The 16114-nt window shown below is 35.7% G+C and overlaps 5 protein-coding genes and 2 pseudogenes across 5 annotated transcripts; 2 read left to right on the top strand and 5 right to left on the bottom strand.

The window, feature by feature from the left end:
• The first annotated feature begins 8 nt into the window (after window positions 1-8).
• On the top strand, window positions 9-1253 carry LOC17892401. The gene is made up of 2 exons (XM_006299309.2): window positions 9-799; window positions 917-1253. The coding sequence occupies exons 1-2, from the start codon at window positions 301-303 to the stop codon at window positions 994-996; spliced, it is 579 nt and encodes a 192-aa protein (XP_006299371.1). The 5' UTR covers window positions 9-300; the 3' UTR covers window positions 997-1253.
• Window positions 1254-1523: 270 nt separating this feature from the next.
• Window positions 1524-4643, top strand: LOC17893139 (ankyrin-1). The gene is made up of 13 exons (XM_006297589.2): window positions 1524-1676; window positions 2075-2137; window positions 2221-2391; window positions 2487-2618; window positions 2703-2842; window positions 2936-3022; window positions 3116-3241; window positions 3362-3502; window positions 3585-3650; window positions 3737-3838; window positions 3927-4097; window positions 4189-4268; window positions 4356-4643. The coding sequence occupies exons 1-13, from the start codon at window positions 1646-1648 to the stop codon at window positions 4414-4416; spliced, it is 1371 nt and encodes a 456-aa protein (XP_006297651.1). The 5' UTR covers window positions 1524-1645; the 3' UTR covers window positions 4417-4643.
• A 562-nt stretch (window positions 4644-5205) lies between these two features.
• On the bottom strand, window positions 5206-6126 carry LOC17891193 (annotated as a pseudogene).
• A 510-nt stretch (window positions 6127-6636) lies between these two features.
• LOC17893821 (pathogenesis-related protein PR-4) lies at window positions 6637-7421 on the bottom strand. The gene is made up of 2 exons (XM_006298708.2): window positions 7103-7421; window positions 6637-6978 (listed from the first exon to the last, which is right to left on the bottom strand). The coding sequence occupies exons 1-2, from the start codon at window positions 7361-7363 to the stop codon at window positions 6814-6816; spliced, it is 426 nt and encodes a 141-aa protein (XP_006298770.1). The 5' UTR covers window positions 7364-7421; the 3' UTR covers window positions 6637-6813.
• A 622-nt stretch (window positions 7422-8043) lies between these two features.
• On the bottom strand, window positions 8044-8871 carry LOC17891146 (annotated as a pseudogene).
• Window positions 8872-9494: 623 nt separating this feature from the next.
• On the bottom strand, window positions 9495-10597 carry LOC17892614 (hevein-like preproprotein). Its single transcript, XM_006298557.2, has 2 exons — window positions 10151-10597; window positions 9495-9873 (listed from the first exon to the last, which is right to left on the bottom strand). The coding sequence occupies exons 1-2, from the start codon at window positions 10559-10561 to the stop codon at window positions 9703-9705; spliced, it is 582 nt and encodes a 193-aa protein (XP_006298619.1). The 5' UTR covers window positions 10562-10597; the 3' UTR covers window positions 9495-9702.
• Window positions 10598-12476: 1879 nt separating this feature from the next.
• LOC17892109 (auxin-responsive protein IAA16) lies at window positions 12477-14633 on the bottom strand. The gene is made up of 5 exons (XM_006298374.2): window positions 14244-14633; window positions 13428-13708; window positions 13190-13325; window positions 13022-13083; window positions 12477-12906 (listed from the first exon to the last, which is right to left on the bottom strand). The coding sequence occupies exons 1-5, from the start codon at window positions 14450-14452 to the stop codon at window positions 12869-12871; spliced, it is 726 nt and encodes a 241-aa protein (XP_006298436.1). The 5' UTR covers window positions 14453-14633; the 3' UTR covers window positions 12477-12868.
• Window positions 14634-16114: the final 1481 nt, after the last annotated feature.

The following is a 16114-nucleotide window of genomic DNA, read 5'->3' on the forward strand; positions in this document are numbered from 1 at the left end:
CTGGTCGGGTTGGGCTAAATCCTACTAGAGAAGAGCATAAAGAAGATATCTGATCAACCCGACCCATTATAACCTCTTTGTTGGCCGCGTAATATGTTCGCACGCGGCCATCAGACAAAGAACATACATATACATTTACAAGATTCAAAGCCCTTAGCTTTGATAATCTCTAGTTATTAAAGAGGTAACAAAATCAAAAAGAAGAACCCGAATTTTCAATTACAAGCCACCTCTTCATAACATATATTAGCTTCCAGTCATTCTGCTTATATATATACGCAATAAGTGAAACCAAAAAAAATGGTGAGAAGAAGAGAAGGCCTTACATTGCCAATCTTGACATCGAAGCTTCCCGAAGTCAATACAACAACAAAGACAACACCAACGGCCTCACATAAACCAAAACAACGGTTATCAAAACAACTTTCTATGTGTGAAACTCCACGAGACGTTGCTTGGGAAAGAAGAAGACGTCAGATGATAATAATTCAAGAAAAAAAGCTACTTCATAAAGGCGTTTCAGACAATCTTAGTGTACAAATGAAGCTAACAGATGAGGACTTAAACGAGCTTAAAGGATCGATTGAGCTAGGTTTCGGTTTCAATGAAGAAGCAGGACAAAAACTATGCAATACGTTACCAGCTCTCGATCTTTACTTTGCAGTGAACCGTCAGGTCTCACCTCTCCCTTCACCTAGCAGCAGCCGTAGCAGTAGCGCATCTGCATCAACTTTCTCTAACAGTATACCTTGTAGTCCCAAAAAATCTGATTCAGATTCAATAAAGATCTTACGTCCAGGTAATTAAAGGTTAAAAACTCATATTTCTTGTATTAGATTTTAGATATAAGAAAACTATTATACATGTTTAAAATCATGAGTTTAATTTAATGACTTATCGGTTCTTTTCTTGGTAGGGGATGATCCTCAACAAATGAAGCAAAGATTGAGACACTGGGCACAAGCGGTTGCATGCTCGGTTATGCAGTCTTATTGAAAAGTGTATATGTGATTGTTAGCTTCAATCATTCATATTTTCTTTTGAGAGATAGGCAACAGATCCTTTATAATTAGGATCCTCAAGATAGAAAATTTGAGAAAAAAAAAAAAGAAAAAGAAGAAGATTATGGCTTTGTATATACATACTGTGCAAAGGAACATAAGAAGAAAAGGAAAACCTCTTGTTCATGAGTTGTATAAAAAAATTACAACATGATCTTGCAATTGGATAAATAAAATGAACTATTTTAGATAATCGACTTTTTCTTATAGTTTTGTATTTACAGTTCTTTGTAAAATTACAAGTTACCCGCCGGAACCTATAGACGATAAAATTTGCAACTTTGGCGTTTTAAAAAGTTGGAGAATTTTGATAGATCGGGTGTGTATGGCTAAAAAAATAAATTATTGGGTGTGTTTCGCAATAGTTAAATATATGAGGGTATAAAATTCAAATCTATCAAAACATGGGAAAAAAACACCTCTGGAATCTTCTTAAAACCTAGGAGCCTCCGAGCTTCTTCAGATTTCTGATAATCAGACACAAACTCCGGTATAGACGAAGGAAACTAACTGAGATATCATCAAAACCTACTTCCAAGTTTCGTCAACTTATCCAAGAAACAAGCTAGGGCTCTGTATCTGCCATGGCTCCTGATGCTTCTACTGCTCTTGCAGGTCTGCTCTCTTCCTGCTACTATATATTTTGAATGATGTATCCATCTCTGTATTTGAATGCGTATGAATTCTAGATTTCTTGATGGGTTCTCTTAGTTTTCTTTAGCTGAATTGATCTGATGAACAAGTTTCGTTTTTTTTTTGTTTTTTTTCCTTTGCTGCCTTTTCTTCTTCCTATATGTTTCTGCCATAGCCATACCTGAAACTTTAGAAACAAAAATACTGATCTAAAATTTGTATCAATTTCAATCAAAAATTATGGATTGGCTCTGACTTGGGGTAAACGAAGATAAGAATTGAAGTTGAACACTTGGTGGGAGAGTATAAGTTTTGTAGCGAGGGATAAAGTTGAGCACTAATTTTTTTGTTTGTTTTTTTTTTTTGAATTCCTGCTCTAGCGAGGGAGAAAGTTCAGCAATTCCTGAATGCAGCTTGTACAGGGAATCTTGAATTCCTTAAGAGTGAGTTCTTTATTTACTATTTGTTTCTCAATGTTCTTTAAGCAGTGATTTGTTTTGTCTACTGATATCAATTCTCCAACCAGAGGTTGCTAAGCAGCTTGATGAAGGAAAAGACTTGACAAAAACTGTGGAGAGTATTAAAGACGCAAACAAACGTGGAGCTCTTCACTTTGCTGCAAGAGAAGGACAAACTGAAATATGCAGATATCTTTTAGAAGAGCTGAAACTCAATGCTGATGCAAAGGATGAAACTGGTTTGTGTTTCCTTTATTTATACAATTGCAGAACTTTGCTATTCCCAAACTCATTAATTTGAAACTTGATCTGTGAGATTCTTATGGCTTTGCAGGAGATACTCCGCTTGTTCATGCTGCGAGGCAAGGACAGATTGGAACGGCAAAGTATCTTTTAGAGCATGGAGCTGATCCTAATATAGCAAGTGAACTAGGAGCCACAGCATTGCATCATGCAGCTGGGACAGGTTGGTGCTATTAAATTCATTTCAACATTGTCCAGTCATGCAGTGTTCTGTTTTACTTATATGTCTTCTCTTTACATTTATTAGGAGAAATCGAGTTGCTAAAGGAATTGCTTTCCAGAGGTGTCCCTGTTGACTCTGAAAGTGAATCTGGGACGCCATTAATCTGGGCCGCTGGCCACGACCAAAAAGATGCTGTGGAAGTCTTGTTAGAACACAAGGCCAATGTAAACTTTTTTGTCTATCTCTATTTGATCATCCATCTGGAACCGTACTTTCCTATAAACCTTTAAGTTTATTTTTGTTTGGTGATTCTGCAGCCTAATGCTGAGACTGAAGATGATATCACTCCGTTGTTATCTGCAGTGGCTGCGGGTTCTCTAGCTTGCTTAGAGTTGTTGGTCAAGGTATGTCATCTTAATATCTAGTATTGTGTTGGTTCTGTTGCCAAGCATCTTAATTCAGAGCTAACTCAAAAAATGTTTTTTTCTTAATCACAGGCAGGTGCCAAAGCTAACGTTTTTGCTGGTGGTGCAACTCCATTGCACATTGCGGCTGATATTGGAAACCTTGAGCTAATTAACTGTTTACTTAAAGCCGGGGCTGATCCTAATCAGAAAGACGAGGTAAAACCAACTTGGAAAGCAGTTGATTAGAAAAAACCTAACTTTCTTGCTCATTTGATCCAACATGAAATAATTCTTGCCTAACTTTGCTGATTTTACCGTAAACTCGATTATTTTCAGGAAGGTAATAAGCCAATAGAGGTTGCGGCTGCTAGAGACAACAGAAAGGTTGTTGAGATCCTCTTCCCGTTGACAACAAAACTCGAATCTGTTTCGGACTGGACAGTAGATGGAATTCTCGCTCACATGAAAGCAAACAAAGTATGTTTTATTAGATCTCTCTTGGTTTTTAGTCCCGAAAACTTTGATCTATCTTGTCTGAAACAACTTAAAACATTTTCAGGAACAAGAGGAAAACTCAAACAACGCGAAATCCGGAGAGACCGGGATCAAGAAAGATCTTCCCGAGGTACTTCATACGTTGATTGATATATACATTTCTCTTACATTGAATTGTTTTGAGTACTTCAAGATTACCATTTTTCACTTCTGCAGGTCTCCCCAGAAGCAAAGGCGAAAGCTGCAGAAGCAAAAGCAAGAGGACAAGACGCCTTTCACAGAAAAGATTTCCAGATGGCTATTGACGCTTACACACAAGTATTCAACTCTAAAACTTCTTCTAAAACCAAACAAGATTCTTAATTTAGGCCTGTATGTGATTTCGTTGCATTTTGTGTGGACATAGGCAATTGATTTTGACCCAACGGATCATACCTTATTCTCAAACCGAAGCCTCTGCTGGTTGCGGTTAGGACAAGCTGAGCAAGCCTTATCTGATGCTAAAGCCTGCAGAGAACTAAAACCGGATTGGCCTAAGGGTTGTTTCAGAGAAGGCGCTGCTCTGCGTTTGCTACAGGTAAAATCCATTTGTATCTCCACTAAAAAGCTTTGATCTTTAATCATTGTTGAAACTGTATGGTTCACCAGTTTTTATCATGAATCCCCAGCGATTTGAGGATGCAGCCAATGCTTTTTACGAGGGAGTATTGCTTAGCCCTGAAAGCAAGGAGCTCGTTGATGCTTTCAGGTTTGTGAGAAGCCCTTATGATGTTATGTTTTCAATATGTATTTCAAGATAAATGATAGTTTTTATTTTGCTTCTTTTCTTCTACAGAGAAGCTGTAGATGCAGGAAGGAAGTTTCACGGCAGGGATGAGGTTAAGGCGAAATCATAAGATCTTCGAGTCTATTTAGTATCTGTACGAAGTTTTGATCTGCTTCTTAGTTCTTACTTCTTATCTTTCTTGTCCCTTATGCACTTGCTTATTTTTAATGTACTGAAAATTTTAGGATTGAAGTAGTTGTGTTTGTTGTCGGATTTTTTATATTGTCAACCCTAACTGGAAAGTTTATGTGATTTCATTGGAGTTAAATCATTGAAAAACAGAGAGATTTGGGGGTTTTCCAGATTCTGTATTGTAAATTGGTAAGTAGTATATATCATTCAACATTTGTATAACAAGCATTTCACATGATTCGTATATCACAACATGAAGATGATATAACCCAAAAAAAAAAGAGAGCATGAAGACATATCAAGTAGAGTCAACCAAAGCAGAACGGAAGAACATACGGACAACCATAGTGTTTTTCTAACTTAAAAAAAATGTATAGACTTCTAGTTCTTGGATTTATAACATGATCTTGTCAATTCCAATGGTCAAGTTTTCCTCATACGGAAAACCATAGTGTTTAACCACAACGTAACATTTAAACGTAAAGATGATTTTATTATATTTTAACTGAAACAATCTTCGATAAAAGATAAAAATGTTAACGTGAAGGTGCCCAAACTTTAGGAGTTAGCACATTCACTGAAAAAGGAAAAAAAAAATCAATTCTAACACTAACACCATGGGACGGTGGGAAACAAGTTAAAAACCCAAACTCGACAGAACCTAAGATAGGACTCCTAAACTATCGAACCCAAAACAGCTGCCGTGACATGAGACTCCTTGAGGTCTTCAAACCATCACTCCTCGTTGTAATCTAGAATTTTCTTCCACAACTTGGTCAATTATGGAGGAAGGAAACCTTAAGAAAGAAGGATATGGAAGCATCTCTGTCACCGGAACACTGTCTCTTTGCGCAACAAAAGGATGGCTCAACAGCTCGGCCGCTGTGGCCCTACGTGACGGCTGCAACGCCAAACACAGCTTCAAGAAGTCGTTGGCCACTGGAGATACAAGTTTGGGAAGCCTCCACATGTAACATTCTCCCACCTTCACTGGACAACCTCCAAACATCTCAATAACCATACACCCTAGAGACTATATATCAACGGCAGACGATCCCATCACCCAGTCCGCTCCAAGAGATTCTGGCGGCATGTAGTGCAACGTACCAGGAAATAACGACCTAGGATCCGTACAAGGCTCTTTAGATGAACCAAAATCAGCAAGCTTAAGTTCCCATGGCTCTCCAGAAGTGGTGGAAGGGAAGACGAGGATGTTGTCTGGCTTGAGGTCGCAGTGAACGTAGCCGTGTGAGTGAAGAGCGTCGAGTCCTTGTAGGATCATAAGAGCAGCACGTCCGATCATATTCTCAGGCATTGGTATCCCACGAAACCGTGTAATCATATCGATGAGAGTGCCTTTGGAGGCAAACTCCATATAGATGTGACATCCTTCTGGTTGTGTCTTTAAGTGAAGAAGAGGGCTTGAGACCTGGACGATGCGAGGATGATCGCTGAAATAAAGCATTATCTTACGCTCTTTGTCGAGATATTTCAAGTGACTGAACGAAGATGACTTTTTAGCGTAGAGTCGGAAGTTAGAATCCCGTTCGAGAGAGACAGAGCCAAAGCCCCCTCTGCCAAGAAAAGAGACGTGCTTCAATGAAGAAGACTCGGCAACACCCAGAGGTTCTCTAGTCATCTTCCTCATAGTAACAGTAGCTAGCTGTCTTAGGTTTTGATTCGATCTCTCTTTGATTTTCTTCTACTTGGACAAATAAGAAAACGAAATTTGCAATGGTTCAGTAATGGTGTGCCATATAATCTATTTATAAGACCTAATTATGTTGGTTGTTTCACTCCTGACTCCTGTTTCAACTTGGGAAAGGAAACATGTTCCACTCCGTCTAAGATCTGATTTAATCAAAGGGAAATATATATATTACTATCTGATATTATCAAATCCTAAAAAAAAAAAATCCAATTATAAGATTTGAATAAATACTCAAGTCGAATCTGGAAAAAATAATAATTAACTAAACCCTGTAACTTTAGGATTAATATATGATATTATCAAAAGAAGGAAAACAATATTACCTAATTGTGTGGGTTTTTTAGATTTTGTTGTGACAACTTTTCGAAATGGATTTTTTTTTTCTTACAAAAAAAATAAAGTGATTCTTGGAACTGATTTTCATTATTATATAAAGTAAATACTATATTCATTTATAATTTTATTTCATAGTAACTTACAACATACAATTCTCAAACATACAATTGTAGATTTATCTATATTGTTAAAGACCGAAATCGTGATATTAATTTATTTTATCTTAAAGTTTATGAAAGACGGTAAATAATAAGACGCAAGGCAGTGACTGGATGAACTTGAAGATCTTTAGCAGTTGACAAACTGGTAATTAACAATTAAGTGTCCACGAGCGTATCCCTGACCGTTAGTATCAAGCCGCTTGAAAACGCCGTCATCTAAGTCCAAACCGCCGTTACTACACTGATCAACGATTCTCACGGTCGCTTGTGTTCCCGTCGCAGTATTCGTCACCTGCGTTTGTATATATATATGGCTTATAAGTTGATATAAGATACATGAAACGTGAAACATCATACTATATATTTGTGTAAGTGGGTTTTGTAAAAGCGCGAGTTTTGTAGATTGAGTGACATACCCTTAAGCATCTTCCACAAGAATCACGGCCTCGCGGTCCAGTTGGACCGCAGAAAGCTGTCCAACCGTACTTCCTACGCCATTCGATCGGTAGGTTCCCTTTCCATGTCGAACAATAGGCACTTACTTTGTAAAGGTCCCAACCGTTTTGCTCGGGATGATAATAATGGTAAGTTGCTCTTACATTAGAAGCGGTTTGAGCATATGCTTTAGCAGCAAATGCACATAGCAAAACAAACATACATATGCTAAGTCTTGCCATTGGCTGTCTTTATATCTTTGTTCTTTTAAAATAGGTTGTGATATATCAAATCAAAGATGGACGAACAAATATATAGGGAATTGTTTTTTTTTTTTAAAGAATGAACAAATTGCTATACATACCAAAGAGTTTGTCATATTGTGAATAATTTTGTTCGAGTTTGAATTTTCAATGGATGGCTAGTCTCGGGAGATGTCTATGGCGGCTTTTTTTCAAGATTTGTGGTGGAAATTGGAAGTTCTTGAGGGTGATAAGATTTAGCATTTATTAGAGGGGACACATGTTTATATATGTTATGTCTCTTTAGTCTTTAATTAGGCGCTATAATTCAGTGTAAATACCAAAAAAAAAAAAAAAAAGAGGGAGAGATAACACAAATCAGATCAATATATTCATGAAATTAAAACTACTGATTTTAACATCTAAGGCTAACATTTCAAGCCAATTATTAAAATACTGATCATATGTAATACTATATCTCGCAGTTTCTAAACATCTAAAGGTAAAGCTACGTGTGTTAGCGTATATCTCACGGATGCAAATATTTGAACCTGTTTTTTTATTTTTTTTTTTTAAATTAATACATACCTTCATTCATAAAAGAAACGGTTACAGCAATGGTGCCTCCTATATGAGAAACACCTGAAACCAGACAACAAAAAACAATACAACCAGTAACGATTACTGGAAGACACCAAACCAAGTGGCCAAACAGGAAACGTACGGAGGATTAATCCGTTGAGCTCTTGAGATTACTGTATTACTCAATTACTTCGAACCTGTTTTATATTGAACCGACTTACTGTATTAATTTTCATTATTCTATTCGGTTATCTTTATTAGTATTATGAAAGATAAGACTTGGGGACATTTATATTTATCTTTTTAACATATTTATGTCTAATAAGGAGATACTATATGAACTTGAAGATTAATAGATGAATTTGAAGACCTTCAACAGTTTGACAAACTCGTAGTTGACAGTCAAGTGCCCACGAGCGTATCCTTCACTATTAGTATCAAGCTGCTTGAAAATGCCTTCCTCTAAGTCCAAACCGCTGTTACTACATTGATCAATGATGCTTACCGTCGCTTGTGTCTTGTCGCAATATTCGTCACCTGTGTTTGCGTTTTATTGTTTTTGGTTATTAATTAATAATGTTACATTTTAAACGCTAAAAAGCATTAAATGAAATAGGATGTATGACACGTGCAAAAAGACGTTTGCTTCAAAACGTTATTTCTGAAAGAGATAAAAATGACTTACTCGTTAGCATCTACCGCAAGAGTCACGAGAAAGCGTCCAGCCGTACCTCTAACGCCACTCAAGCGGTTGGTTCCCATCCCACGTCGAGCAATACGCACTTACTCGGTAGAGATCCCAGTTGTTTTGTGCTGGATTGTAGAAATGATAAGTTGCTCATACGCTAGGCGCGGATTGAGCGGCTGCTTTGGCCGCAAACGCACATAGCAACACAAACATGCATGCATATGCTAAGTCTTGACATTCTTTCTATCTATCTATACGTTGTTTCTAAGTTTTGTTTAATTTAAATATGTGATTGATTGGACAAAGAATGGATGAAACTCTAATATTTATAGAAATTATATATACACACATGACTAGTTTAGCCTAATAAAATGTTTTGACCGTTGTGTATGATTCTCTTTGGCTTTGAGTTCATTATACAATGTACTTACTATTCTCATGTAGACGTTTCTAGGTCGATTACATGGCTGTTGAAATTTTCTTTTCCTTTTAACTAATGTTGAAAAGGATACCCAAAAAAGTTAGGATCTAATTACTAATGTTTAAACTGTTTTAAAAAGTTTATGGAAGATACTTCTTTTTGTATTACAAATATTTGTGTTATCTAAATATAATAAATTAAAATACCTAGATACAGATAAAAGACAAGAAAAAGTCACCAACTTGCCATTTTTCAGTCAAAACGTGCACGTCTTTGCCAAGAGAGCGTTACTCCCGTTCCATGACAATTTATATTTTCATCGATCTTGTATATCTGATCTCATGCCATTTTGATCCTGGAAAATTCTATGTAGGTCACCTTATCCATTAGAATTCCTTAATTTTTTTTTATTGTTTGATTCAATATGTAATAATATGCTCTACCAAAGAAGTACCGATCTTTATATAATAACAATATCCGAATAATCCGTAATTATTGATGCGAATAACATATATCCTTGATACAGAAGTCTTTATTAGTTTATTGTATGTGTAGACCGATATAATCACGAAATCATTACATAATATGAAATGCAATCAGTGCCCGAAACACTGTATGTTTTTAGAATCAGGCTGCCGGATGAGTTCATTAATCGCCGCAGTTAACAAACTGGTAGTCAACAATGAGATGACCTTGCTGATAGCCATTACGATCGGTGTCTATTTGATTGAACATCGCAACATCCAAATCTAATCCTCCATTGCTACATTGGTCCACTATTCTCACCGTTACTGCAGCATTTGTTCTTGTGTTCCTCACCTGTATCCATTTTATAACTCACCGCGGTTAATCACTAGCTATTTTTACCGGCTATATATATAAAACAAACTAAACTATGATCCTAAAATATTAAAACAATCTGCCAAAATGATAAATAGTACTAAAATAAGTTATTATATGTTGTTTTAAGAAAAGGATTTGGAAATGAAATCTCTCTTCATTAATCAAGATGTATATATGTGTATCCGTCTTGGTTCCACTGAAAAAAACTTATTATAAAGATGAGTTTAGAAAACAAGAGAGATGATGAACTTACCCTCAAGCACTTGCCGCAAGAAGCTTGACCACGAGGTCCAGCCGGTCCGCAGAAGGCAGTCCAGCCGTACTTGCTCCGCCACGCGTAAGATTTATCAGCATCCCACGTGGAGCAATAAGCACTGACGGCTCTCAGATCCCAATTGTTCTGCGCCGGATTGTAAATATGGTAGGTGGCGCGTACGTTCTTCGCGCTCTCACCTGAACCGCTTGGTGCGCTACCCCCGCAGTTGCTCTGGCAGTTGTTGGCCGGAGAACAGTACTCCGGCGTGGTGCCGCAGTAGCCGTACTGGCTGCAGCAGATGTTTCCGGGACAAGTACGACCACCGGCTTGACGGCCGCATTGTTGTCCGGCCACCGTAGCCGCCGTGTATGATAAAAGTATGATGACTATGCTAAGGCTGATCTTCATGATCGATAGGTTTTTGTCTTCTTGGTGGTCTAATGAATCTATCTATATATATAGTAATTGTGAGTCAACATATAGTTAATTATAAAAATAATGTTTTACTTGTGATTCTACGCAATTGAATTTAATTACAGACGTTAGATATAACGTGTTTAACCATATACATGATTATGATATATACGCATGAGCGTATAATAAGACTTCGGTGGGATATGTGTGTTTAAGCACCGTTGATATTCTTAGACTAAGAGGAGCTAACTGGTGAAAGTCATATAATCGGACGGTTTAAAACAACGAAGCATTGTGTATATTCGTACAATCGAGATACAGGTGATGATGACTGATGAAGAGAGGCGGCTAATTGTGAATGTTTTTGTTTGTAGAAAATAACAGCCTTGGCTGGACCTTTGGTTAGACGAGAGTAGTCGCTCTCGTTGATAATAAATAGTATTCGTTCATTTGACTCATTCAAAGTTGACATAATCGGTCTATTTGATTTTGTCAATTTTGGAAATTTTTTTAAATTTTGTTTTTAGATTTAATTATCAGCGCAAAAGTTCTTATATGGTGGCGTGGTGCGTAAGGAAACAATAAAAGGTTCCAGACAATTCTTTGTAATAATTTGATTTGATGACAAATACAACCGATGAATTTCCCACTTTGACACCTATACAGGCCTCTAAGTATTTTGACTTCAGTCAACTCGAATTGTTTGTTTGTGGGTTTAATGGGCCAAACGGTTTAGTTAACGAAACTGAGCCTACAAGCCCATATCAACTCTCTTTCAGATTGGTTACAGCTTACAAGCGAATAACTGAGACGACTGTCTGTGTGTTCTCTCGTGTTCTCGAGTTCTTTTGTAAATCTTTTGTTCTTCGAGCTTTTATTAGTTACAACTCACAAGCCTTAAAAAACGGAAAACTGTAAGTCGGTGTTAAATGTTAGTGATAATTTTTTTTTTTTTTTTTTTTTTGTCAATTTTTCAGTATTATTTAAAAGTAATATTGTTACAATATGAACCCTCGGTAGTCATTTATTTGTGATATGATTATTTATATTTTGCCGAAACTTCGCCAGCATTTCCTGGCTAAGTTCAACTACTCACTCAGTTATTGTGAAACTGATTTCATCTATTTGACTAAAAGTGTCTTCAGTCTTATAACTCTTCTTGAATTTTTATTTTTCTTTTCTCTTTTGTGCAACAACTCTTCTAGAATCTTGTACTCTTTTTCTTTCACTTTTCTGAATTGCTATCAGCATATTTTTTCCGTAAGCAGCCATTTTTATTCTTTTTTTTTAATTACCATGCACCTAGTTACTATATATCTTTGTTGAGTCTATAGTGTACGTACGTAAGATCAAAATGTATAAAAAAATTAGATAAAGAAGTAACTTAAAAACAACAAATATCATCGTTGTCGCCCGTTGTTTAGTTGAGGCGATGAATGTCAGATGACAGCGTAAAAGCATCAATAATGGAGCGCATACATACTGCACATACACATACATATTAATGAAGACATCATTATTTACAAATACATTAAAATATTTGTCCCCCAACAACTCTACATTATCCACATGCTCTTTCCCATTTCCACCACCCACATTACCTTGATTTCTATTAAAGTTTCTCATATATGTTCAACCCAATAAAAAAATGATAAATGTAACTCAATATTATAAAATAAATTAAGGGTCGCTCTGTGTGTTGTTGTTTCTTTTTTTAATTGTCAAACATTCGTTCATTGTTGGTCTTCAAATTCTATTGATACGAAGACACTGTTAAACTTCAATTTGTTGGGTTTTACGATTATTTATAATCTTTTCATTGCCTTTAGCTCCACACTATAATATCAAAACTGAACAAACAAAATTGTTGTAAATGAAATAATGAGTTTACAATGCAAAACAAAACAAGTAATTACGAGAAAGTACTGTAAACGTGAAATTTGACACGTCAGAGTAACAACACATTAAGAGATGCCTTACGGACGCTGACCATATAGACAACACGATTAATGCGTAAAAACAACAAAAATTGTTGTTAAACGTACGAAAATAGATGCAACCTAACAATAAAATATACATATTTATTATAAATACATATAACAAAAACGGTTTTAAAATGTAATAATACATCACAAATATTAATATTGGAGTATTACTTATACGCAAACTCCCTGCTCGGAACAGTATAGTTTCGAGCCGGTTTGGCTTTTCTCGGTTTGAGATCGAGATATCCAACCGATCAAAACCGGTCTTTCTTTCCTTTTTGGGTAAGAAGAACAAGAAACCTCGTCAAGAACTCTCTCAACTTCTGTTCTTGCACTTTTCTAATGCCCTTGGAGCTGCAATATAGATTTTTTTAAAAAATCAGCAAATAATTAAAAATTAAATCCTAAAATCTTATAATAGTATACACAAAATCAATTTTTTTTTTTTTTTAAAACTAATAATACTAACCAAGTCCGATTGCTTCTGATCCCTTCATAATTCGTATACGTTTGCATGAATCAACAAACATCCTGAAAAATAAGTAATCCAAATGAAACGTAAATAAATAAATATATTGTGTAGAGATGAGATATGCAATGTTATAATGAAAGAAATAGATCATGAATGAATACTCACTCCCAGGGTACGTCTCCTACGAGCATCCAGTCACCATCCTTATCTTCATAAGTTGGAACATAATCAGATCCGTTTAGAAGATCGATCAATTTACTCTCGTTCATAAAATCTTTCATTCCTTGTGGTCCACAGTTGCCTGAACATTTTCAAAAATAAAAATTAAATACAATAAAAAGAAACATAGATGCATGTCTATAATTAGTAGAGATCTATATATGTATATAGATATTGTTTTTACCGATGGTAAAAGAGCTGAACATTTTGCTTAAGGCGTCGGAGAGATCTTGGTAAGTTTTGTAGAGTTTCAGGTCAATTTTTCTTAGGTACGGTGCGCCGTCCATGCTAACCTTCACGTAAGCAGCAGCAGCAGCAGCGGCACATGCGGAGGCGGATGAAGTGGCTCCACTGCTGCCGGAAGTCTTATCGTTTCCTTCAACGGCATCTCCGGTGATCGGTTTTTGGCCGGACATGACATTCTTGCGGAAAGATCTTACCGGTGGCCATCCCACCACTTGTGTCCTGAAATTCCGTAAATGATATTATTTTAATTTCAACTAGTTCCTTTTTTTTTTCTGTGAAAAATGTTTGTATTAGATGATCCAGTTGTTCCACACGTGTCGGATGTTAGGTGGCTGTAGTTGTCCAAAATTTTATTTAATCTTTTTGGTAGATAAAGTAAGATTCCTTATGTTTTGTATTTTTCTTAATTCTTCCCGACCAACAAAAAGTAAAATGAAAATTCAAACAGAACACTAAACCTAATTAATAATTATGTAAGGATACTTTATTAATCAACTACAAAATAAAGACTATATATATATATATATATCAAATAGAAACATGAAGTAAAACCAAAATAAAGAATGAAAAATCAAAGATCTTACGAGAATCATTTGCATAAATGATTCCGAGTGTTCCCCTAAACTAGGCTAGTAATCGTGTTAAAAAGCATCCATCTCTAAATCATTGCATGACGACCGTCTAGTATTTTGTTGTCGAGTCTAGAGAAGTTGAAATAGAGATCATATATGGTTAAGGTTAATAAGTTTCTTACTTTGCTGGTGGTTTAACGACGTCTTTCTCCTTGATATCCTCGAGCTGAGCTCCGGAAACCGAATCCATAGCCGTCGATGAAAGATTAAGTTTGAGATCAACGGTCTCAGAGAATCCTCTTTTCCCATTATTTTTTACGGCGGCCATATCTCCACCGTGATTCCCACCAGGAAGGCCTAACCTCAGCTCCGTCGCCTCGAAATTAATCATTATAAGGATTATCAGCGAGTAACAAATCTGGTGTATCCGACAACGAGTAAGAGATTCTTCGGCTTCTAGTTTCTAGGGGTTCTTTTGATATATTTTTTTTTCTATGGGAGGGAACTATGTAAAAAAAGAAACGTTACAAGAGAGATAGGGGAGAGAGAGAAGGATGTGGGATGCGTAGGAAGAAAGGGCTAAATAATGGATCGTGTAAAAATAAGTTCATCATTGAGGAAGGATGGTTTGTTTGAACGGACGCGATGCTGCCAGGTGGATGCTGGGATTGGTTGGACCGTAAAGAGTGTTGTCGGGAGAGGATGATGTCATGGGTGGCGTCATATTTTCCCCCCGGGGAATAAAAATAATTGCGACCAAGACAGTGGGCAAAGGCCAACTTGGCATAGCTTCTTCTTCTTCTTCTTTCTGTTTTCCAATTTTATCCACCGTTAAAATTTAAAAACTATACTGTATTCAAAGTTAAATTATGAAATAATTTTACCGGGTTTTTTCTTGTCTTTTAAATCATGTTTTGTTAAAATACAATACGAAAGGAAAAAACACACTAATACTAATAACATAAGCAAAAGAGTGTTTTGTCGGAAATTTTTTTTAATTTTGTTGGTCTATAATTAAAAATAAAAATAAAAGACAGCTAATCGAAAGAAAAAACATGTGTATTGATTCCCATGGATTCTCGTTGTCCTCCTTCTTCTTCTTCTGGGGTCCTCCAGACCATTCACAACGCCTTCTTATATTTTATCATGCCTCTCATTTATCAAATGCCGACAAAATAATAAATAATATAAATCAAAGTATTTTTTAAATTGCCAAGTCCTGGTCTGCCATAGCGTTTTCGTACTCTTCTACTTCCCATGTGCATCTGTCTTTCCCTCTAATCTCTTGAATTAAACATAACAAAACTGTGAATAATATATGATTATCAATGTGATTAGGAAACATTCCTTTACGATCCATGATTAGGGAGGTACGTAGTATATATTCTTTTGTTAATAAGTTTATTCTCATTCAAATTAATTTCTTGACCAAAAAAAAATGAAAGAATAGATGTTAACTGTACTGTATTTCCTATTTCTATTGGATTAAAATTTCTTGACCATGACTAACTCAACTGTATATAAATGGTTTTACGTTTGAAGTGGTAACTTTGAATAAAAATTCATACAACTTAATTACGTAGATATATATTAGAGGAATCTGCAGTTTATTATTGGCTGAGACAAATTAAGAAATCATATCCAAAATACCAAGTGTAAAATAATCGTAATTTTAAATCTCTCTTTTAGGGAACTATAATTAATCTAGTGTATATACTTTTGGATCGTGGTTTTGAAGATTAGCTATTAGTATTAAACTTTCTCATTAATTTCTCATCATTTTGTCACGCGTAATCATTATGCGCATTCGATCTACGTATAATCTGTTAGTTGAATGGTACGAGTTATCTATACAAATATATATTTAGAGCAAACAAGTTTTACACCTATGCATATGAATATATAGATAGATATATATATATAGTATATACACACACCACATTTAAATCTTGATATAGTACTTTATTTGTAACGTCGTTACAGCCACTTAAATATATACTACATTTCAGTTTCTATTTTCGCAATATATATATATATATATATATATATATAT

Source organism: Capsella rubella, unplaced genomic scaffold (assembly GCF_000375325.1).
Source record: "Capsella rubella cultivar Monte Gargano unplaced genomic scaffold, Caprub1_0 scaffold_3, whole genome shotgun sequence".
In the NCBI taxonomy this organism is placed as follows: domain Eukaryota; kingdom Viridiplantae; phylum Streptophyta; class Magnoliopsida; order Brassicales; family Brassicaceae; genus Capsella; species Capsella rubella.